A 22,392-nucleotide genomic window follows, 5' to 3' on the forward strand; every position below is an offset into this window, starting at 1 on the left:
GATGGGGATGAGTCCAATGAGGGTGGTGTCATCGATGGAGATGAGTCCAATGAGGGTGGTGTCATCGATGGAGATGAGTCCAATGAGGGTGGTGTTATCGATGGGGATGAGTCCAATGAAGGTGGTGTCATCGATGGGGATGAGTCCAATGAGGGTGGTGTCATCGATGGAGATGAGTCCAATGAAGGTGGTGTCATCGATGGAGATGAGTCCAATGAGGGTGGTGTCATCGATGGAGATGAGTCCAATGAGGGTGGTGTTATCGATGGGGATGAGTCCAATGAAGGTGGTGTCATCGATGGGGATGAGTCCAATGAGGGTGGTGTTATCGATGGGGATGAGTCCAATGAAGGTGGTGTCATCGATGGGGATGAGTCCAATGAGGGTGGTGTCATCGATGGAGATGAGTCCAATGAGGGTGGTGTCATCGATGGGGATGAGTCCAATGAGGGTGGTGTCATCGATGGAGATGAGTCCAATGAAGGTGGTGTCATCGATGGAGATGAGTCCAATGAGGGTGGTGTCATCGATGGGGATGAGTCCAATGAAGGTGGTGTCATCGATGGAGATGAGTCCAATGAGGGTGGTGTCATCGATGGGGATGAGTCCAATGAAGGTGGTGTCATCGATGGAGATGAGTCCAATGAGGGTGGTGTCATCGATGGGGATGAGTCCAATGAAGGTGGTGTCATCGATGGAGATGAGTCCAATGAAGGTGGTGTCATCGATGGAGATGAGTCCAATGAGGGTGGTGTCATCGATGGAGATGAGTCCAATGAAGGTGGTGTCATCGATGGAGATGAGTCCAATGAGGGTGGTGTCATCGATGGGGATGAGTCCGCCTACAGGTGGTAGACTGACCATCTGGTGACCTGGTGCAGCCAGAACAACCTGGAGCTCAACGCTCTGAAGACAGTGGAGATGGTTGTGAACCACCAGCTGCTCCACAACTAACCATGAGTGTCTGTAGTCCGGCCTTCTTCTGTGCACGGAGAGCAGACAGCGCTGATAAAATGTTATATAAGATAACGTTAGCTAACATTTAACGTTAGCTATGTTTTATGGAAACACGTCATGGTAAAACAAACAAATTCACTTCCGTAAAGCAAAACCATTTTGGGCATCTGAACAACATTGAAACACACTTAGCGTAGCAATACATTTAACGTTCTACCAGAGAAAATGCCCCTTAATTTACTTACGTTAAATAATTGCTAGCTAGCTAGCATGTTAACCTAAACTAGCATTAGCTAGCTAATAGCCACCAGCTTCAATGACACATATGTTGCTTCACACTTGACGTTAAAACAATATTTTATATAATGATAAACGGCCTGTATAAGTAAGTATATTTAATTATTGCCTTCTGAAATACTATATTCCAGAAACTGAGTTTTCGCCATCACCGTGAGTTCAAGAAGAAAGAGCGCGTTAAAACCAGATGTGTAAGTCAGGAGAGCGCAAGAGCTCCGCCCCCAAAGCTCCGCCCCCAGAGCTACTTCATCACTGCAGGTGCAAAAAGAAAACCCAGATCAACACTCAACTCTACATATTTATAACTGGAAATCTAACCAACTCATACTAAAGATGTTACTGTGCAAACTGGATAAAGTTTAAAAAATGTCTGTTCCCTAAAAATGCCAACAGTCCTTTAAAGTACTCTTCCACATTTAGAGTGAACAGTGAAGGTTTGAATCTGAGAACTGACGATAACAACCAGCTATCATCACAACACATGCAGAAAATAATCACAGAAACGGCTCTTTAAAACTCAAACAGAGTTTATTTATCTTAACAATACTGATCAAAGTCAATAATATTAGAGATCAACACAAAATGTTTTATACAATTACAAACATACGGGACTCGGAGGTCCATAAAATACCCAATGACAAGTTAACAGGACAGTTAAAGTTAAACAAAACAAACAAGGTGACCTCTGCCAGATAATAGCCTCGTACTGGAGATCGCTTCGTAGTGGTTACTGGGTTTTTATGACTTGTTCAGAGTTTCTCCTGCTTAGGACCGTGACCACGCTCTGTCAGCCCAGTGGGCAGCAGTCAGGATGAGTCAGGACCTCTGAGTCTGAGGCCATGGTTCTCTGAAGGAGATCGGTGGATAGACTCCTCCCAGTTGGAGGTGAGTCACTACCCCAAGCGAGGGAGATCCAGTACCTCAAGGTCTTATTTACAAGTGAGGGAGTGGAATTAATGTCATTTTTATCAAAACAAGAACAACTAAAAGTTCTCTCCTGTGTGACTTAACATGCGTCTCTGTACACTTCCACTCTGTTTAAAAGATGTCTAACAGACTGAAAGGTTTCTCTCCTGTGTGGATTTTTATGTGTCTCTTCAGACCTCCACTTCCAGTGAAACCTTTACCACACTCTGAGCAGCGATACGGTTTCTCTCCTGTGTGAGTTAACATGTGTGTCTGTAAAGATGATTGCTGTGAAAAACATTTCTTACAGACCGAGCAGCTGAAAGGTTTCACACCTGTGTGGATTTGTATGTGTCTTTTCAGACTTCCATTTTCAATGAATCCTCTACCACACTCTGAGCAGCGATATGGTTTCTCTCCTGTGTGAGTTAAAATGTGTCTCTTTAAAGCTCCTCTCTGTGTAAAAGATTTTTTACAGACAGAACAACTGAATGGTTTTTCATCCATGTGAGTTAACATGTGTCCCTTCAAAGCACCTCTCTGTATAAAAGTCTTTTTACAGACTGAGCAAATGAAAGGTTTCTCTCCTGTGTGGATTTTCATGTGTTTCTTCAGATCACCACTTCCAATAAAACCTCTCCCACACTCTGAGCAGCCGAAAGGTTTCTCTCCTGTGTGAATCATCATGTGTAACTTCAGACCTGACTTGCGCTTAAAGCTTTTCTCACAAACTGAACAGTTGAAAGGTTTCTCTCTTGTGTGGAGTCTCATGTGTTCCTTCAAATCCCCCTTGAGGTGAAATCTTTTCCCACATTGAGAGCAGTCCTCTCCGTCAGCATCAGTTTCAGTTTCAGTTTGTCTTTGATAAAGATGAGAGGACTGAGCTTCCTCTTCCTCATCCTCATCTTCACTCTTGACAGGAGTGAATGAGAAGTTGATACCAGCCTCCTCCAGACCTTGAAGCTGCTCTCCCTCCTGGTCCTCTTTAATGTGGGGGGGCTCTGGGTCCTCCTGGTCCTCTTTAATGTGTGGGGACTCTGGGTCCTCCTGGTCCTCTTTAATGTGGGGGGGCTCTGGGTCCTCTTGGTCCTCTTTAATGTGGGGGGGCTCTGGGTCCTCCTGGTCTAGACTGGAGATCCAGACCTGCTGCTCAGGGGGATCCTCTTCTTGAACCACTAACAGCTGCTGGAGGTCTGTGGAGAATAATAAAATACATTCATACATCTGAGAAACCTCAAACAATGAAATACAAGCCTATATAATGATGATCATGAAAGATGAAAACTGATTCTCTGTGTCGGTGAGTTAGACATCGTGTAAAAATATAAACTGCACGAAAACGGTCACCAAATGAAGACTGGGGCTGCAATTGTAGCGTTGTGGTTGGTAGCGGATTAAAAAATATATTAATTAATATCGAAATATGTTACTTTAATTCATATTTAAATTAAGAACTTAGATTATGCCATAAGACACCATTAGTTTAACTAGCTCTAAGTTAAGTCTTAAGTCTATTCTTGAATGAGGTGACTGTCTGCCTCCAGGACTGAAAGTGGAAGCTGGTTCCATAAAAGAGGAGCTTGATAACTGAAGGCTCTGGCTCCCATCCTACTTTTTAGGACTCTAGGAACCACAAGTAGCCCCGCATTTAGTGAGCAGCTCTCTAGTGGGGCAATATGGTACTACAAGCTCCTTAAGATATGATGGTGCATCACCAATCAAGGCTTTGTAGGTGAGGAGAAGAATTTTAAATGTGATTCTTGATTTTACAGGGAGCCAGTGCAGAGCAGCTAATACAGGAGTCATGTGATCTCTTTTCTTAGTTTTTGTGAGTACACGAGCTGCAGCATTCTGGATCAACTGGAGGGATTTAAGAGACTTATTAGAGCAGCCTGATAATAAGGAGTTGCAGTAATCTAGTCTGGAAGTAACAAATGCGTGAACCAGCTTTTCTGCATCTTTTTGGGACAAGATGTGCCTGATTTTTTAAATGTTACGTAGATGAAAAAATGCAATCCTTGAGATTTGCTTAACGTGGAGTTAAAGGACAAGTCTCGGTCAAAGATAACTAGAGATTCTTTACAGTGGTGTTGGATGCCAGGGCAATGCCATCTACAGAAACCACATCACCAGATAATTGATCTCTGAGGTGTTCAGGGCCAGTAAAATAACTTCAGTTTTGTCTGAGTTTAACATCAGGAAGTTGCAGGTCATCCATGTTTTATGTCTTTAAGACATTCTTGAATTTTAGCGAGCTGGTTGGTCTCCTCTGGTTTGATCCATAGATATAATTGAGTATCATCTGCATAGCAATGAAAGTTTATGGAGTGTTTTCTGATAATGTTGCCCAAAGGAAGCATATATAAGGTCAATAAAATTGGTCCAAGCACAGAACCTTGTGGAACTCCGTGATTAACGTTGGTGGTCATTGAGGCTTCATCGTTTACAAATACAAACTGAGATGGATCTGATAAATAGGATTTAAACCAACTTAGTGCGGTACCTGAAATGCCAATCGACTGATCCAGTCTCTGTAATAGGATGTCATGATCAATGGTGTCGAACGCAGCACTAAGGTCTAACAAGACCAGTACGGAGATGAGTCCTTTATCAGCACTAAGGTCTAACAAGACCAGTACAGAGATGAGTCCTTTATCTGCACTAAGGTCTAACAAGACCAGTAAAGAGATGAGTCCTTTATCAGCACTAAGGTCTAACAAGACCAGTACAGAGATGAGTCCTTTATCAGCACTAAGGTCTAACAAGACCAGTACGGAGATGAGTCCTTTATCAGCACTAAGGTCTAACAAGACCAGTACGGAGATGAGTCCTTTATCAGCACTAAGGTCTAACAAGACCAGTACAGAGATGAGTCCTTTATCAGCACTAAGGTCTAACAAGACCAGTACAGAGATGAGTCCTTTATCAGCACTAAGGTCTAACAAGACCAGTACGGAGATCTGTTATCACTACCTAGGTCGTTTATCATGTTAACACTTGTCACAAACCGGGCCGCATGGCCATGACAACAAAGGGGGATACACACAAGTAGTAGTTAACAGAAAGGGTTTTATTTAACTTAGGTAGCATGAACATAACTTATGTAGAATAACCAGCGGCGTGTGGAGTCAGTAGTTTCAGTGGTGGAGGTGAGTGTGTGCGTGGGAAGTGTGTGTGAGATGTTGTAGTGTGTGTGTGTGTGTGTGAGATGTTGTAGTGTGTGTGTGTGTGTGTGAGATGTTGTAGTGTGTGTGTGTGTGTGTGTGTGTGTGTGTGTGTGAGATGTTGTAGTGTGTCAGGATCAGACTCTCCTACAGACAGACAAACAGGGTCTCAGGACAGCGAGAGAGAGAGCGCTCCTGAGAACAGAGGGCCTTTTAAATGCAGCACTGGAACACAAGGCCCAGGTGTTTCCACTCTCCTGATGACCCTTGGCCACGCCCACCTGCAGGGACACGAGCCAGTGGCAGAGAGGGTCGTCACCCCCACCCCCACCCCCATAAGACAGGGTCCCACAGGATCACCAACAATTAATTCAATTCAGTTTATTTTACATAGTCCAATATCACAAATCACAAACTCCCCTCAGAGGGCTTTACAATCTGTACGCATACGACATCCCTGACCTTTGACCTCACATCGGATCAGGAACAACTCCCAAATGATAGAAAAAACCCTTTCAGAGGGAAAAAAGTGAAGAAACCTTCAGGAGAGCAACAGAGAGGATCCCTCTCCCCGGATGGACCGATGTCATGTGACCAGATGAACAGAGTTACAGATTACATTAACAAACACAACATCAAAGCGTACTCTGCCGGACCTCACGCCATCCCCACAGCAACCACCCCGCTCATATGGAGTAACTTTCAAAAGGGTTTGCACAGGGAAATAACAGCAAGAGATATTTACATCTGACCTACCGGATCGGAGCTCAAGAGAGTGCATCCGCGACCACGTTATCTGGCCTCTAATGTGCCGGATGTCCAGATCGTGAGATTGAAGGAACAGTGACCACCTAATCCACCTCTGGTTAGGGCAACACAGGGTACGCAGAAAGATCAATAGGTTGTGGTCTGTGTAGACCACCACTGGTGACACCCCAGACCCCACATAGACTGCAAAATGTTGCAGGGCCCAGATCAAGGCAAGAGCCTCCTTCTCAAGAACAGAGTAATTTAACTGATACCGGTTGAATTTCTTTGAAAAGAAACTGACTGCTCTGTCAACTCCCTGCATCAACACGGCTCCTCTGCCAACCGGTCAAACAATGCTCTAATATATATATATAGACCACTACATCATCCAGGTAAACTACGCAACCCGCCAGACCAGCCACCACACGATTCATCAGCCGGTGCATTTCTTAACCCGAATGGCATCACTTTATACGAATGCAGTCCAAATGGGGTGATAGAAGTCCAAATGGGGTGATAGAAGTCCAAATGGGGTGATAGAAGTCCAAATGGGGTGATAGAAGTCCAAATGGGGTGATAGAAGCTGCCACATTCCTGTGCTCTTTTGGACAAGGGCACCTGCCAGTAACCCTTCAGCAGATCAAATGTGCTGCCATACTTTGCTGCCCCAACCTGGTCTATGCAATCATCCATACGAGGTAACGGAAAAGAATCTGGCTTCGTCACTTTATTGACTTTTCGAAAATCTGAACAGAACCTGGGTGTCTTGTCACTTTTAGGCACCAACAAATACGGAGAAGCCCAGCTTGATGATGAAGGCACTGCAATGTCATTATCAACCATATACTCTACTTCAGCCTCCAAATATGTACGCTTCTCAGGAGAAACTGCTCAATCCAGTTAGTGAAGGACCCAAACAAACCTGGATACTTTAAAACCAGCTCTTCAAAATGCCCAGCCTGTTCCTCTGGCAAATGGCCGAACAACCCTCCTAACCGTTTGAGGGTCTCTGAACCAGACAACAACCCCTTGTCAGGCTGGAGAACAGCGTCTTCCATTCTCTGGACCGAAAGCACACCCACTGTACCAGCCACCAACACCGGACTGCCTGGCATGAACTCCTGCTGCACCCCACCAGGCGCACAGCACAGTGAGCATAATAGAGTTTAAGCAAGTTGACATGGAACAACGTCACAAGAATATAAACAGAGCATTAGTGTTTCCACCTAGTTTAGCATTAATAATGGAAATCATGAATTGACGTACAATGAACCTTCAGCAGAAGAAGAACAAATCCCTTTCTCTCAAAGGCTACATTTTGTTTTCACTAATTTGATTATTATTCATTTAATAACATGTACTTAACTCTTGAATGTGTGATGAACATATTTTAACACGCCGCACGTTCTCATCTACTTTCATGAACCAACCTGCTCTTTGATTCCGGACTTCCGGGTTGAACACAGCGTCCAGTCGTTTCCGGTGTCGCTCGTTCTCCTCTCTGGAACTACAAAGTTCCTCCTCGTACTCTGCTATGGTTCTTTCAAACAGCCCAAATATCTCTTGCGCAGCCGCAGTTAGTCGCTGGTTGACTAAACATCTCAGCATTTGGACTTTAGACATCTTCACACAACGACAGAAACGTTTCCTCCACACAAACTCCGTCACAAAGCCCGTTTGCTCTCCTTTAAACTGGGACTAGCGCTGTGTTGCTGACTTCCGTCCCCGTCGGTCTGTTAGCATGCTAAGCTAACTTGAATATCTTTGTAGGCTACCGGGAGATGAGTCCGAGGAACAACATCCAGAAACAAAGGTGAACCTCTAGAAGTCCATTCAGAGGTTTATCCAGACATACAGAGACTCTGCTGGATCAGGACTGAAGGAGCTAACTGACACTTTAGCAACGCAACAACGAGACGACAATGTTGCTGCTGACGGCGGCCGCCATGTTGCTAATGTTGTGTGACGTTGGAGGAGAGAACTTCCGGGGCAGACGCGCTTCAGAATAAAGGTCCAGGAACACTCGCAGGAAGCTAAATGACAAAAAGAAATCCACAGTTTAAAGAATGGAATTCATCGAACACACTTTTATCAACACAAGTTTTAATAAATATGTTGTTTTCCTCAATGGCTCCGACGTCATGGAGATGTCATCAAATAAAAAGGTAAAATGATATTCAACCTTTATTTAAACGGAAGATACACGTATACAGTGTTGGTATCATCCATCCATCCATCCATTTTCAATACCGCTTATCCTCATTAGGGTCGCGGGGTGCTGGAGCCTATCCCAGCTGACATAGGGCGAAGGCAGGGGACACCCTGGACAGGCCGCCAGTCCATCGAGGGCACATGTAGGGACATACAACCATTCACTCTCACATTCACACCTATGGGACATTTAGAGATCAATTAACCTGCAGCATGTCTTTGGACTGTGGGAGGAAGCCGGAGAGCCCGGAGAGAACCCACGCTGCCACGGGGAGAACATGCAAACTCCACACAGAAGGACCGCTCCGACCGGGAATCAAACCCACGGCCCTCTTGCTGTGAGGCGACAGTGCTAGCCACTACACCACCGTGCAGCCCGTGTTGGTATCAGAGTATAATAATAATAATAATACATCTAATATTTCATCTGTTTTTGTTGCTGCAAAAATAGTTTGGGAGTTTTTTAGTTGTAGAGGTCATGTAGGTTGAACCCTGTGTATGACACCTGTCTTCACTACTACACCTGTGTGGTGTGATGTCAAAATATAACCATGATGGTTTTCACTCTCAGGGCTTTGAGTGAGCAGACATGGCCGTAGCCGATAGTTATTGGATGAGCATGAAGGCGTAGAAAACATAATTAGAGTAAACAAGGCAGAGGAGGCAACGTATATTTAGATGGTGTATCGCAACCCAGAGGAATCCCTGAAGAGTTTAAATTGAGAAATGAGGTCAAAGCAGGGCCTCAAATTCATATTTCACCTGAATAACACCAGGTTTATTGATCAATTATATCTAATATAAGCAGCAGCGATTCATTATTTACACAAATGAGGCTCTAAGGGCACTAGAGACGCTACAGGAAGTGGAAAGGCCCAGCAAAATAGAAAGACAAACAAACAAAGCCATTAACTACGAGTGTTTGTTATCTCGTGTAAACCATCACAGGACTTTCATCCAGCAAACAGCTGTTTGTCCGTCAGGTTGACGTCAACCAGGTTTCCTCAACCCAACTTCCTGTGAAGTATATTTTTAAAGACACTGCATGTAATGAGTGGAAACTACCACGTCTGAAACTGATGCTAGAGCGTCACCCTATGAAGAGTAGGACCACAGACCAGCATCTGGATCTGATGAGTGGCAGCCTTCAGTTCTTTAAAGTGAAGCCAAAGCTTTATTTGGTAAAGCTGCATTCTCTCTCCTGACCACCAGGGGGCGACTCCTCTGGTTGTATAGAAGTCTATGCTTCATGTGTTAAAGCTGCATTCTCTCTCCTGACCACCAGGGGGCGACTCCTCTGGTTGTATAGAAGTCTATGCTTCATGTGTTAAAGCTGCATTCTCTCTCCTGACCACCAGGGGGCAACTCCTCTGGTTGTATAGAAGTATACGCTTCATATGTTAAAGCTGCATTCTCTCTCCTGACCACCAGGGGGCGACTCCTCTGGTTGTATAGAAGTCTATGCTTCATGTGTTAAAGCTGCATTCTCTCCTGACCACCAGGGGGCGACTCCTCTGGTTGTATAGAAGTCTATGCTTCATGTGTTAAAGCTGCATTCTCTCTCCTGACCAACAGGGGGCGACTCCTCTGGTTGTATAGAAGTCTATGCTTCATGTGTTGAAGCTGCATTCTCTCTCCTGACCACCAGGGGGCGACTCCTCTGGTTGTATAGAAGTCTATGCTTCATGTGTTAAAGCTGCATTCTCTCTCCTGACCACTAGGGGGCGACTCCTCTGGTTGTATAGAAGTCTATGCTTCATGTGTTAAAGCTGCATTCTCTCCTGACCACCAGGGGGCGACTCCTCTGGTTGTATAGAAGTCTATGCTTCATGTGTTAAAGCTGCATTCTCTCTCCTGACCACTAGGGGGCGACTCCTCTGGTTGTATAGAAGTCTATGCTTCATGTGTTAAAGCTGCATTCTCTCTCCTGACCACCAGGGGGCGACTCCTCTGGTTGTATAAAAGTTTATGCTTCATGTGTTAAAGCTGCATTCTCTCTCCTGACCACCAGGGGGCGACTCCTCTGGTTGTATAGAAGTCTATGCTTCATGTGTTAAAGCTGCATTCTCTCTCCTGACCACCAGGGGGCGACTCCTCTGGTTGTATAGAAGTCTACACTTCATGTGTTAAAGCTGCATTCTCTCTCCTGACCACCAGGGGGGCGACTCCTCTGGTTGTATAGAAGTCTATGCTTCATGTGTTAAAGCTGCATTCTCTCTCCTGACCACCAGGGGGGCGACTCCTCTGGTTGTATAGAAGTCTATGCTTCATGTGTTAAAGCTGCATTCTCTCTCCTGACCACCAGGGGGCAACTCCTCTGGTTGTATAGAAGTATATGCTTCATATGTTAAAGCTGCATTCTCTCTCCTGACCACCAGGGGGCGACTCCTCTGGTTGTATAGAAGTCTATGCTTCATGTGTTAAAGCTGCATTCTCTCTCCTGACCACCAGGGGGCGACTCCTCTGGTTGTATAGAAGTCTATGCTTCATGTGTTAAAGCTGCATTCTCTCTCCTGACCACCAGGGGGCGACTCCTCTGGTTGTATAGAAGTCTATGCTTCATGTGTTAAAGCTGCATTCTCTCTCCTAACCACCAGGGGGCGACTCCTCTGGTTGTATAGAAGTCTACACTTCATGTGTTAAAGCTGCATTCTCTCTCCTGACCACCAGGGGGCGACTCCTCTGGTTGTATAGAAGTATATGCTTCATATGTTAAAGCTGCATTCTCTCTCCTGACCACCAGGGGGCGACTCCTCTGGTTGTATAGAAGTCTATGCTTCATGTGTTAAAGCTGCATTCTCTCTCCTGACCATCAGGGGGCGACTCCTCTGGTTGTATAGAAGTCTATGCTTCATGTGTTAAAGCTGCATTCTCTCTCCTGACCACCAGGGGGCGACTCCTCTGGTTGTATAGAAGTCTATGCTTCATGTGTTAAAGCTGCATTCTCTCTCCTGACCACCAGGGGGCGACTCCTCTGGTTGTATAGAAGTCTACACTTCATGTGTTAAAGCTGCATTCTCTCTCCTGACCACCAGGGGGCGACTCCTCTGGTTGTATAGAAGTCTATGCTTCATGTGTTAAAGCTGCATTCTCTCTCCTGACCACCAGGGGGCGACTCCTCTGGTTGTATAGAAGTCTATGCTTCATGTGTTAAAGCTGCATTCTCTCTCCTGACCACCAGGGGGCAACTCCTCTGGTTGTATAGAAGTATATGCTTCATATGTTAAAGCTGCATTCTCTCTCCTGACCACCAGGGGGCGACTCCTCTGGTTGTATAGAAGTCTATGCTTCATGTGTTAAAGCTGCATTCTCTCTCCTGACCACCAGGGGGCGACTCCTCTGGTTGTATAGAAGTCTACGCTTCATGTGTTAAAGCTGCATTCTCTCTCCTGACCACCAGGGGGCGACTCCTCTGGTTGTATAGAAGTCTACACTTCATGTGTTAAAGCTGCATTCTCTCTCCTGACCACCAGGGGGCGACTCCTCTGGTTGTATAGAAGTATACGCTTCATATGTTAAAGCTGCATTCTCTCTCCTGACCACCAGGGGGCGACTCCTCTGGTTGTATAGAAGTCTATGCTTCATGTGTTAAAGCTGCATTCTCTCTCCTGACCACCAGGGGGCGACTCCTCTGGTTGTATAGAAGTCTATGCTTCATGTGTTAAAGCTGCATTCTCTCTCCTGACCACCAGGGGGCGACTCCTCTGGTTGTATAGAAGTCTATGCTTCATGTGTTAAAGCTGCATTCTCTCTCCTGACCACCAGGGGGCGACTCCTCTGGTTGTATAGAAGTCTATGCTTCATGTGTTAAAGCTGCATTCTCTCTCCTGACCACCAGGGGGCGACTCCTCTGGTTGTATAGAAGTCTATGCTTCATGTGTTAAAGCTGCATTCTCTCTCCTGACCACCAGGGGGGCGACTCCTCTGGTTGTATAGAAGTCTATGCTTCATGTGTTAAAGCTGCATTCTCTCTCCTGACCACCAGGGGGCGACTCCTCTGGTTGTATAGAAGTCTATGCTTCATGTGTTAAAGCTGCATTCTCTCTCCTGACCACCAGGGGGCGACTCCTCTGGTTGCATCTCCACAGCGCTTCACTCCGCCCTCTCCCACCTCGACAATAAAAACATTTACATGAGAATGCTGTTCATCGATTTCAGTTCAGCATTCAACACCATCATCTCCTCCAAACTAGGTGACCGTGGCATCAACACCTCCCTCTGCAGCTGGACAATAGATTTCCTAACCAACAGAACCCAGTATGTTAGGTAATCACACCTCCTCTACCCTCACCTTGAGCACTGGTGTTCCACGGGCTGTGTGCTGGGTCCTCTCCTCTACTCCCTGTTCACCCACGACTGCAAGCCTGTACATGGTTCCAACACCAAGTTTGCAGACGACACAACGGTGGTGGGCCTCATCAACAACAATGAGTCGGCCTACAGGGAGGAGGTCCGGCAACTGGTGCTGTGGTACACCAACAACCACCTTGCCCTCAACACCGGAAAGACCAAGCAGATCATTGTGGACTTCAGAAAGACCAAACGCTGCACACACGCCCCCGTCCACATCAACGGAACGGAGGTTGAGCGTGTCTCCAGCTTCAGGTTTCTGGGTGTCCACATCTCCGAGGACCTCTTGGACCCTAAACATCTCAACGCTGGTCAAGAATGCAGACCAGCGTCTCTTCTTCCTGAGGAGACTGAAGAAGATCCACATGTCTCCTCAGATCCTGGTGAACTTGCCGCTGCACCATCGAGAGCATCCTTACTAACGGCATCACAGTCCTGTATGGGAACTGCTTCAGACCGCCATCTCCTGCAAATGGTGGTTAAAACTGTTCAACGCATCACCGGAACTTCACTCCCTGACATTCAGTCCATCCACCTTGAGCGTTGCCTGCGGAGGGCACGCAGCATCGTCAGGGACCCCCCAGCCATGGACGGTTTGCCCTCCTTCGCTCTGGGAGGCGCTACAAGAACCTCCGTTCCAGGACCAGCAGGCTCAGGAACAGTTTCTTCCCAATCATCGGTGAACACCCTCAACTCTGCACCACAGGCGACTTTGTGGTCGTGAAGGACTTAAACGGATCATTGCAGACAAAAAATGTCTGTTCCCTAAAAATGCCAACAGTCCTTTAAAGTACTCTTCCACATTTAGAGTGAACAGTGAAGGTTTGAATCTGAGAACTGACGATAACAACCAGCTATCATCACAACACATGCAGAAAATAATCACAGAAACGGCTCTTTAAAACTCAAACAGAGTTTATTTATCTTAACAATACTGATCAAAGTCAATAATATTAGAGATCAACACAAAATGTTTTATACAATTACAAACATACGGGACTCGGAGGTCCATAAAATACCCAATGACAAGTTAACAGGACAGTTAAAGTTAAACAAAACAAACAAGGTGACCTCTGCCAGATAATAGCCTCGTACTGGAGATCGCTTCGTAGTGGTTACTGGGTTTTTATGACTTGTTCAGAGTTTCTCCTGCTTAGGACCGTGACCACGCTCTGTCAGCCCAGTGGGCAGCAGTCAGGATGAGTCAGGACCTCTGAGTCTGAGGCCATGGTTCTCTGAAGGAGATCGGTGGATAGACTCCTCCCAGTTGGAGGTGAGTCACTACCCCAAGCGAGGGAGATCCAGTACCTCAAGGTCTTATTTACAAGTGAGGGAGTGGAATTAATGTCAACTTTATCAAAACCACTAAAGGGAGTTCTCTCCTGTGTGACTTACCATGTGCACCTTCAGTTGTCCATTGCACAGAAATGTTTCATCACACTCTGAGCAGCGATATGGTTTCTCTCCTGTGTGGATTAGCATGTGTGTCTGCAAAGATGATTGCTGTAAAAAGGATTTATTACAGACTGAGCAGCTGAACGGTTTCACACCTGTGTGGATTAGCATGTGTTTCTTCAGGCTTCCCCTGACAGTGAAACCTTTACCACAATCTGAGCAGCTGAAAGGTTTTTCTCCTGTGTGAGTTAACATGTGTACCTCTAAATGTCCCCTCCGTGTAAAATCTTTACCACAATATGAGCAGCTGAAAGGTTTCTCTCCTGTGTGAGTTAACATGTGTCTCTGCAAATTTCCCCTGTGTGTAAAATATTTTTTACAGACTGAGCAACTGAAAAGTTTCTCTCCTGTGTGAGTTAACATGTGTCTGTGTAAATTTCCACTCCGTGTAAAAGATGTTTTACAGACGGAGCAGCTGAACGGTTTCTCTCCCGTGTGGATTACCATGTGTCTCTGTACACTTGCACTGTGTTTAAAAGATTTCTTACAGACTGAACAGCTGAAAGGTTTCTCTGTTGCGTGGATTCTCATGTGTTTCTTCAAACCTTCCTTCATGTGAAATCTTTCCCCACATTCAGAGCAGCTTAATGGTTTCTCTCCAGAACTAAATTGTGAATCACTGACATAAAATTCCTCATTATTCAGAGAGTTTAAACCTGACTGAGGTTCTCTGGTTTCCTTCCAATCATCACAGTCATCAGTCTCAGGTTCAGAAGAGTCTCCAGTCTTCTCATCAATATCTGGTTCTGTAGGTCTATGTGGATCTGACTTCCTGTCTGGTTCTGGTCCTCCACAGTCCTCTCCATCAGCTTCTGTTTCCATGTGTTCAGTTTGTCTTTGATGAAGCTGAGAAGACTGAGCTTCCTCTTCTTCATCTTCACTCTTCAGAGGAGTGAATGAGAACTTGATACCAGCCTCCTCCAGACCTTGAAGCTGCTCTCCATCCTGACTGGTCCAGAGGTCCTCCTGTTCCTCTTTAATGTGTGGGGACTCTGGGTCCTCCTGGTCCTCTTTAATGTGGGGGGGCTCTGGGTCCTCTTGGTCCTCTTTAATGTGGGGGGGCTCTGGGTCCTCCTGGTCTAGACTGGAGATCCAGTCCTGCTGCTCAGGGGGAACCTCTTCTTGAACCACCAACAGCTGCTGGAGGTCTGTGGAGAATAATAAAATACATTCATACATCTGAGAAACCTCAAACAATGAAATACAAGCCTATATAATGATGATCATGAAAGATGAAAACTGATTCTCTGTGTCGGTGATTTAGACATCGTGTAAAAATATAAAATATCAACTGCACGAAAACTGTCACCTTTACAAGAAAAGAAAAGATGGATATAGAAATTGTAAATCTGCAATAGTTTACGGTAAATATATATACATATATGTCTATGCATGTGGTAAATATGCATGTGTCTATACATGGTGAACTGGCAATTTAATCAACTTTATTAAGACATTTAAAACAAATTTTCAATTTAATTTCTGGCTGTGCCAAAATGAATGTGTTTTTGCAGATGCCAAACATCCGGCAAATCCGGAAGAGGGAGAGGAAGATGAGGAAGTGGTCCCAGGAGGCCAACGCAGGCCCTACAGGCAGGCTCACTACGGCAGGCAGCCCAGCAGTTTGGGGTCCCGACGTCCAGCCTGAGTGACCGAGTCAGTGGAAGGGAGTCCTCTGACTGTGTCCTGGGTCAGAGGACACTCCTCACCCCTGAAGATGAGAATTCCCTGGCGGAGTACTGCTTGTACTCTGCCAGTTATGGCTTCCACTGACGAAGCCTCAGGTCCTGGCCCACGCTCTGGCCATTTATGACCGTGCTTGGCCAGACGTGGTGGATTAACTTCCGGGAGCGGCACCACCATCGCCTTACCGCTTGGACCCCAGACATCATTGACCGTGGGAGGGCATCCTGTGCCAAGAGGGGGCCAATAGAGGAGTACTTTAGGCTCCTCACCACCAGCCTGGAGGAGCACGGGTTGAGGGAGAAACCCTGTTAAGTATACAACTGCAACGAGCTGGACTCAGCTGGACCCCGGGGACTAAACATGGTTACAGGCAGGTCCAACAAACCAGGGACCACATCACCGGGTATATCCAGGGGGCCCCTATAACAAGGAAGGGGTTCCCGATGCCCTCTACGGGAAGTCGCCAGCAGGGTACATTGACAGTGAGCTGTTTAGGAAGTGGTTTGTCGGGCACTTCTTGAAGTTCGCTATGAAGGATCGGCCGCTGCTGCTCTTAATGGATGGACATCAGTCCCACCTGGATCCAGAGCTGGTCCGGGCGGCACAGAGGGAGGGGGTCATTCTTTTGTGCCTGCCACCTCATTCGTCTCACATCCTTCAGCCTTTGGATGTGAGTTTCTTTGGACCCTTGAAGGCAGATTTCTCTGGTGTTACAGGAGATCTGTCGGCAGTGAGCCACTCCTCCTTGGTTTCTAAGAAGGAGTTTTCAAGGGTCCTAAGAGACTCCTACCAGACGGTGAAGGGTCGGAGAGTGGTGGTGACTGGGTTCAGGAGGTGTGGCCTCTACCCTCTGGACCCAATGGCCATTGACTGGTCACGGGTGTGTGCCCTCCTCACCTCCTCCGCCAACCCCATCAGCATCTTCCTGGGCTGGGCCTGATGTCGCCCTTCCCTCCCAACATCCCCTTTACCCCATCTTTTGAATCCACCCCATATACCCCATCCCCAGAACCAACCTCCACCTACCTCTCCCCCTCCCCTCCCAATCCTTACATCACCCATCCCCTGGTGACATCAGGCTGGATTTCACTTGACCTGGCCCACCTCCTGGCCGAAATAAATTATAACCGCCACACCGGTAAGGTCAGGAGGAGCGTCACCACGGCCAGCTTACTGACCGCCCAGGAGATGTCTGATGTGATTGAGGAAGTGGAGGACCGAGCTTTGAGGAGGGAGGCTCAAGCTCTGGTCAGAAAGGCCAGAGAGCAGCAGCGGGCCGAAAACACCGGCCCGGCAGCCACTTCCTCTACCCCGTCTGGCGGCTCCGGCCCCAGCTGCAGAAGACCAGTGTCCCTCGGGGCTACCTCGGCCACCAGCTCCGGACTTTCCATCGCCGGTCCCTCATCCCGCTCCGTCCCCTCTTGTGCCTCCCACGGTCCCCGGCTGCCTGCTGAGGGACACGCCACCTTCCCCCGTCTCCTGGTCAGCGCACACTTATTTTGCATTTGGATTCACACATAAATCTAAATGCATTAGGTATTTTAGTATTGTTATAATAAAATATGATTATTATTTTAGAGCCTTCAACATCGGCAGCGGGATGTGACCAAAGACCTTCCTCTCCCTCTCACTGTAAATGTTTTATGTAACCTGAAAAAAAACATTATAGCATGATGGTGACATTAGTCACGATGAAGACTAAACAAAACATGGTTATTCTTTTTCTGTTGTTCATACAGCGTCCCAACCTGCAGAGAGCTCATCATCCAGCTCCTCGTCTGTGGACCCACGACATCCACCGGTAGTCTACTTAATGTTAACTTTCTTTGTATGCCAACGCGTGAAGATCTGATCATTTTCTGTGTGGCCGATGCAGAACCCGACCCTCCCGAGAGCTCTGAGGGACTGGAGTCGTGGGTCCAGTGTGACCGCTGCCACACGTGGAATCACACGTGTGTGTGTGTGTGTGTGTGTGTGTGTGTGTGAGTGCGCTGGGATGAGGAGGATTATTTTAAATGTTACTTGTATTTTGTCTCTTTTGTATTTTGTTTTTGTCTCTTGTATTTAAATAAATATTTATCATCTTTTCCAAGATGTGCACAAGTCATTTGTCTTTTGCTTTAACAATGTAGCTTTTCAATCATGAAGACTTTTAGTTGTAATAGAACTCTTACTCTGCACTGTGTTGATAGTAATTGTTATATACAAGATTTGTGTGTGCATAATTTTTAAAGGTCATGCACGAGCTGGTGACATGAGAAGAGTTTAACAGAACATCCAGCAGGTGGTGGTATAGACTCAAATGGAAACTACGGAGCTTTTATTGCATAGTGTGGACTTGTTGAAGCGTGATATCTTATTGTGAAGGACAGAACTACGGTCCCGGATATGTTGACAGCATGTTGGTGACCGTGTAACAAGTTAATATCCCCGAAAAACCAGAAGCGCCGTGTGTTTACTACGACGATAGAAGTTTGGCCGGATCAGGACAAGCCCAGCGCACGGCTAGTTTACCGACGATAGCGTCCTTTAACTGGCTCTAGTAAAGGCAAAGATAACTCAAACAATTAAAACCATATTTAGCTCGAAAGGTAAGAAGTTAAAGCTTAGTTTAACATCATTAAATCAGCTGAAAACGTGATACGATCATTTCTATCAATATTTTAAGTGACATTTTATTAGCTAAAATCTGCACGAGATTTGGAAACAATTCCGTTAGCGACATATACATTTGTGTGTGTGTGTGTGTGTATATATATATATATATATATACACATATATATATATACACATATATATATATATATATATATATATATATGTGTGTACACAAGTCTGTACTTAGCGGACTTGGTATTGATAAACGGCCCTTGTTTCATGAACCAACCTGCTCTTTGATTCCGGACTTCCGGGTTGAACACAGCGTCCAGTCGTTTCCGGTGTCGCTCGTTCTCCTCTCTGGAACTACAAAGTTCCTCCTCGTACTCTGCTATGGTTCTTTCAAACAGCCCAAATATCTCTTGCGCAGCCGCAGTTAGTCGCTGGTTGACTAAACATCTCAGCATTTGGACTTTAGACATCTTCACACAACGACAGAAACGTTTCCTCCACACAAACTCCGTCACAAAGCCCGTTTGCTCTCCTTTAAACTGGGACTAGCGCTGTGTTGCTGACTTCCGTCCCCGTCGGTCTGTTAGCATGCTAAGCTAACTTGAATATCTTTGTAGGCTACCGGGAGATGAGTCCGAGGAACAACATCCAGAAACAAAGGTGAACCTCTAGAAGTCCATTCAGAGGTTTATCCAGACATACAGAGACTCTGCTGGATCAGGACTGAAGGAGCTAACTGACACTTTAGCAACGCAACAACGAGACGACAATGTTGCTGCTGACGGCGGCCGCCATGTTGCTAATGGAGGAACATCCGGGTCAGCTGCCGCTTGCGGAGTCACCTTCAAAATAAGAGTCTTGAGAAGCTTGAATGTGGATTTCATTGCAGAGTTGGCATATAACCTTCAAAATAAAACCCCTTAAATTAATACAAATAATAGATCATTATTCTTAAATCTTAAATTAACATAGACTTCTATACAACCAGAGGAGTCACCCCTGGTGGTCAGGAGAGAGAGCGGAGTGAAGCGCTGTGGAGATGGCGTCTTCTGTACACCTGTTCTGGCGGTAGGTGAATTGGAGGGGGTCCAGTGTGGGTGGTAAGCAGGTTTTCAGATGAGCCAAGACCAGCCTCTCATACACTTCATGATGATGGGTGTAAGTGCAGCGGGGCGAAAGTCGCTAAGGCTCGCTGCAGTGGCGTGTTTGGGCACTGGCACGATAGAGGTGGCTTTAAAGCACGTTGGCACAGCTGCTTGGGCCAGTGACAGGTTGAAGATGTCAGTCAGGACCCCAGTCAGCTGCCCAGCACAGGCCTGGAGCACACGTCCGGGATGCCGTCAGGGCCCGCAGCCTTACGTGAGTTGATGCTGCGCAGCGCAATCCACACATCCGTGGGGGAGAGGGGGAGGGGCTGGTGGTCTGCAGGGGGCACAGTTATGATGGGCGCCTCCTGGTTATCCCTGTCAAAGCGAGCATAACAGTTGTTCAGCTCATCAGGAAGGGAGGTGTCGCCGGTTGGGTGGGTGGTATTGGAGGATTTGTAGTCCGTAATGGCCTGGATGCCTTGCCACATGCGCCGAGGGTCGGAGTTGTTGTGGAAGTACTCCTCAACCCTTAGCTTGTGGCTGTGCTTGGCCCTCTTGATGCCCCTCTTCAGGTTGGCTCTGGATGAGCTGTAGGCTTGCAGATCACCTGATCTGAAGGCGATGTTGCGGGCCTTCAGTAGTAGGCGGACCTCACTACTCATCCATGGCTTCTGATTCGGGAACATCTTGATGTGTCTGACGGAGGTGACGCTATCAATGTTGGTACTGATGTAGTCAAGAACGGAGGAGGCAAAAGAGTCAATGTCCAAACATACTCCAGGCCGTGTGTTGAAACCGGTGCTGTAGTGGAGAGTCCGCTTGCCTGACCAACTTTGACTGCTCTCACTGATGGTTTCTCACGTTTAATGAGTGGTACGTATTTGGGGATTAAGAACAATGTGAGATGATCCGACTGTCCCAGGTGGGGGAGGGGGATGGCTTTGTATGCATTACATTACATTACATGTCATTTAGCTGACGCTTTTATCCAAAGCGACTTACAATAAGTGCATTAAACCATGAGTCCAAACTCAGAACAACAAGAATCAAGCAAGTACAATTTCTTCAATAAAGTTAAACTACAAAGTGCTATCGGTAAGGGACATTTAAGTGCTACTAAAGTGCTATCGGTAAGGGACATTTAAGTGCTACTACGGCATTTAAGTGCTACCTATTCAAGGTATAGTCGAAAAAGATGTGTTTTTAGTTTGCGACGGAAGATGTAGAGACTTTCTGCTGTCCTGATGTCAATGGGAAGCTCGTTCCACCAATGAGGAGCCAGCACAGCAAACAGTCGTGATTTAGTTGAGTGTTTAGCTCGAAGTGACGGAGCTACAAGTCGATTGGCAGAAGCCGAGCGAAGTGAACAAGCTGGGGTGTACGGTTTGACCATGTTCTGGATGTAGACCGGACCCGATCTGTTCGCAGCACGGTACCAATGTTTTGAAGCGGATGCTGCGGCCACCGGTAACCAGTGAAGGTCGCGGAGGAGCGGAGGATTGTGGGTAAATTTCGGTAGGTTGAAGACCAGTCGAGCAGCTGCATTCTGGATGAGCTGTAGAGGTCGAATGGCATTAGCAGGTAGACCTGCCAAGAGGGAGTTGCAATAGTCCAGCCGTGAGATGACCAGAGCCTGGACCAGAACCTGGACCAGAACCTGTGCCGCCTTCTGAGTGAGAAGGGGTCGGATTCTCCTGATGTTGTACAGCATGTACCTACAGGAGCGTGTTGTTGTGGTAATGTTGGCAGTCAGGGAGAGTTGACTGTCGAGCGTCACTCCGAGGTTCCTGGCAGTCGGAGTCGGAACCAACACTGAGTTGTTGAAGTTAATAGTCAGGTCGTGGGTGGGAGAGCCTTTTCCTGCAAGGAGGAGAAGTTCAGTCTTGTCCGGGTTAATTTTCAGGTGGTGAGCGGACATACACTGAGAGATGTCAGTCAGACATCCACTGAGAGATGTCAGTCAGACATCCACTGAGAGATGTCAGTCAGACATCCACTGAGAGATGTCAGTCAGACATCCACTGAGAGATGTCAGTCAGACAGGCAGAGATTCGTGCTGCTACCTGTGTTTCAGATTGGGGAAACGAGAGGATCAGTTGGGTGTCGTCAGCATAGCTGTGGTAGGTGAAGCCATGCGAGCGAATGACAGAGAGAGAGAGTTAGTGTACAGAGAGAAGAGAAGAGGACCAAGGACTGAACCCTGAGGGACCCCAGTAGTCAGAGGACAAGGCTCAGACACAGATCCTCTCCAGGTTACCCGGTAAGAGCGGTCGGTGAGGTAGGATGAGAAGAGTGAGAGCAGAGCCTGAGATACCAGGTCCTGGAGGGAGGACATGAGGATCTGGTGGTTCACTGTGTCAAAGGCAGCGGAAAGGTCTAGAAGGATGAGGACAGAGGAGAGAGAGGCTGCTCTAGCAGTGTGAAGCTGCTCAGAGACAGCAAGGAGGGCAGTCTCTGTTGAGTGGCCTGTCTTGAATCCAGACTGGTGGGGGTCTAGAAGGTTGTTGCTGTGGAGAAAGGAGGAGACTTAGTTAAAGATAGCCTCAGCCATATTCATGTAAACATGGTCCATGGTTCATGTAAACATGGTCCATGGTCTTGTCTCCTCTGGTGGGGCAGGGGACATGTTGGTGGAATTTGGGGAGAATAAAGGCTGCCTCTGGGTGTTTGGTCTGTTGTTTGCTATTGGCAGCATGCAGTTCTTTCATAGCAAGCTTAGCTTTAGCATCCGGGGGCATATATGCTGCAGTCACAATAGCTGATGTAAACTCTCTGGGCAGATAGAAAGGTCTACACTTAACCATGAGGTATTCAAGGTCAGCAGAGCAGTGGCTCTCGATTAGAGCAGTGTCCGTGCACCAAGCTTTGTTTATATAAGTGCACAGGCCCCGCCTCTGGTCTTACCGGAGTCGTCTGCT

At 46.9% G+C, this 22,392-nt stretch overlaps 2 protein-coding genes across 4 annotated transcripts; both read right to left on the bottom strand.

Annotated features, from left to right (window-relative positions):
- Positions 1 to 1,763: 1,763 nt before the first annotated feature.
- Positions 1,764 to 8,031, bottom strand: LOC117739331 (oocyte zinc finger protein XlCOF6.1-like). The gene is made up of 2 exons (XM_034545681.1): positions 7,505 to 8,031; positions 1,764 to 3,353 (listed from the first exon to the last, which is right to left on the bottom strand). The coding sequence occupies exons 1-2, from the start codon at positions 7,695 to 7,697 to the stop codon at positions 2,293 to 2,295; spliced, it is 1,254 nt and encodes a 417-aa protein (XP_034401572.1). The 5' UTR covers positions 7,698 to 8,031; the 3' UTR covers positions 1,764 to 2,292.
- On the bottom strand, positions 1,764 to 19,215 carry LOC117739325 (gastrula zinc finger protein XlCGF57.1-like). Of its 3 annotated transcripts, none has more exons than XM_034545669.1 (3): positions 18,664 to 19,215; positions 13,982 to 15,238; positions 1,764 to 2,212 (listed from the first exon to the last, which is right to left on the bottom strand). In XM_034545669.1, the coding sequence occupies exons 1-2, from the start codon at positions 18,854 to 18,856 to the stop codon at positions 14,001 to 14,003; spliced, it is 1,431 nt and encodes a 476-aa protein (XP_034401560.1). In that variant the 5' UTR covers positions 18,857 to 19,215; the 3' UTR covers positions 1,764 to 2,212; positions 13,982 to 14,000. The 3 variants fall into 3 exon arrangements, with proteins under 3 accessions (XP_034401560.1, XP_034401561.1, XP_034401559.1); XM_034545670.1 differs by lacking the exon at positions 1,764 to 2,212 and having other exon boundaries at positions 13,533 to 15,071; positions 15,144 to 15,238; XM_034545668.1 differs by lacking the exon at positions 1,764 to 2,212 and having other exon boundaries at positions 13,533 to 15,238.
- Between the last annotated feature and the right edge of the window lie 3,177 nt (positions 19,216 to 22,392).

This window comes from Cyclopterus lumpus, chromosome 11, assembly GCF_009769545.1.
Source record: "Cyclopterus lumpus isolate fCycLum1 chromosome 11, fCycLum1.pri, whole genome shotgun sequence".
In the NCBI taxonomy this organism is placed as follows: domain Eukaryota; kingdom Metazoa; phylum Chordata; class Actinopteri; order Perciformes; family Cyclopteridae; genus Cyclopterus; species Cyclopterus lumpus.

Coding starts and splice junctions, on each gene's coding strand:
- LOC117739331 (XM_034545681.1), bottom strand. CDS start 7,697: ATGTCTAAAGTCCAAATGCTGAGATGTTTAGTCAACCAGCGACTAACT. Junction 3,354..7,504: donor AGTCCGGAATCAAAGAGCAG/GTTGGTTCATGA, acceptor TATTCTCCACAG/ACCTCCAGCAGCTGTTAGTG.
- LOC117739325 (XM_034545669.1), bottom strand. CDS start 18,856: ATGTCTAAAGTCCAAATGCTGAGATGTTTAGTCAACCAGCGACTAACT. Junction 15,239..18,663: donor AGTCCGGAATCAAAGAGCAG/GTTGGTTCATGA, acceptor TATTCTCCACAG/ACCTCCAGCAGCTGTTGGTG.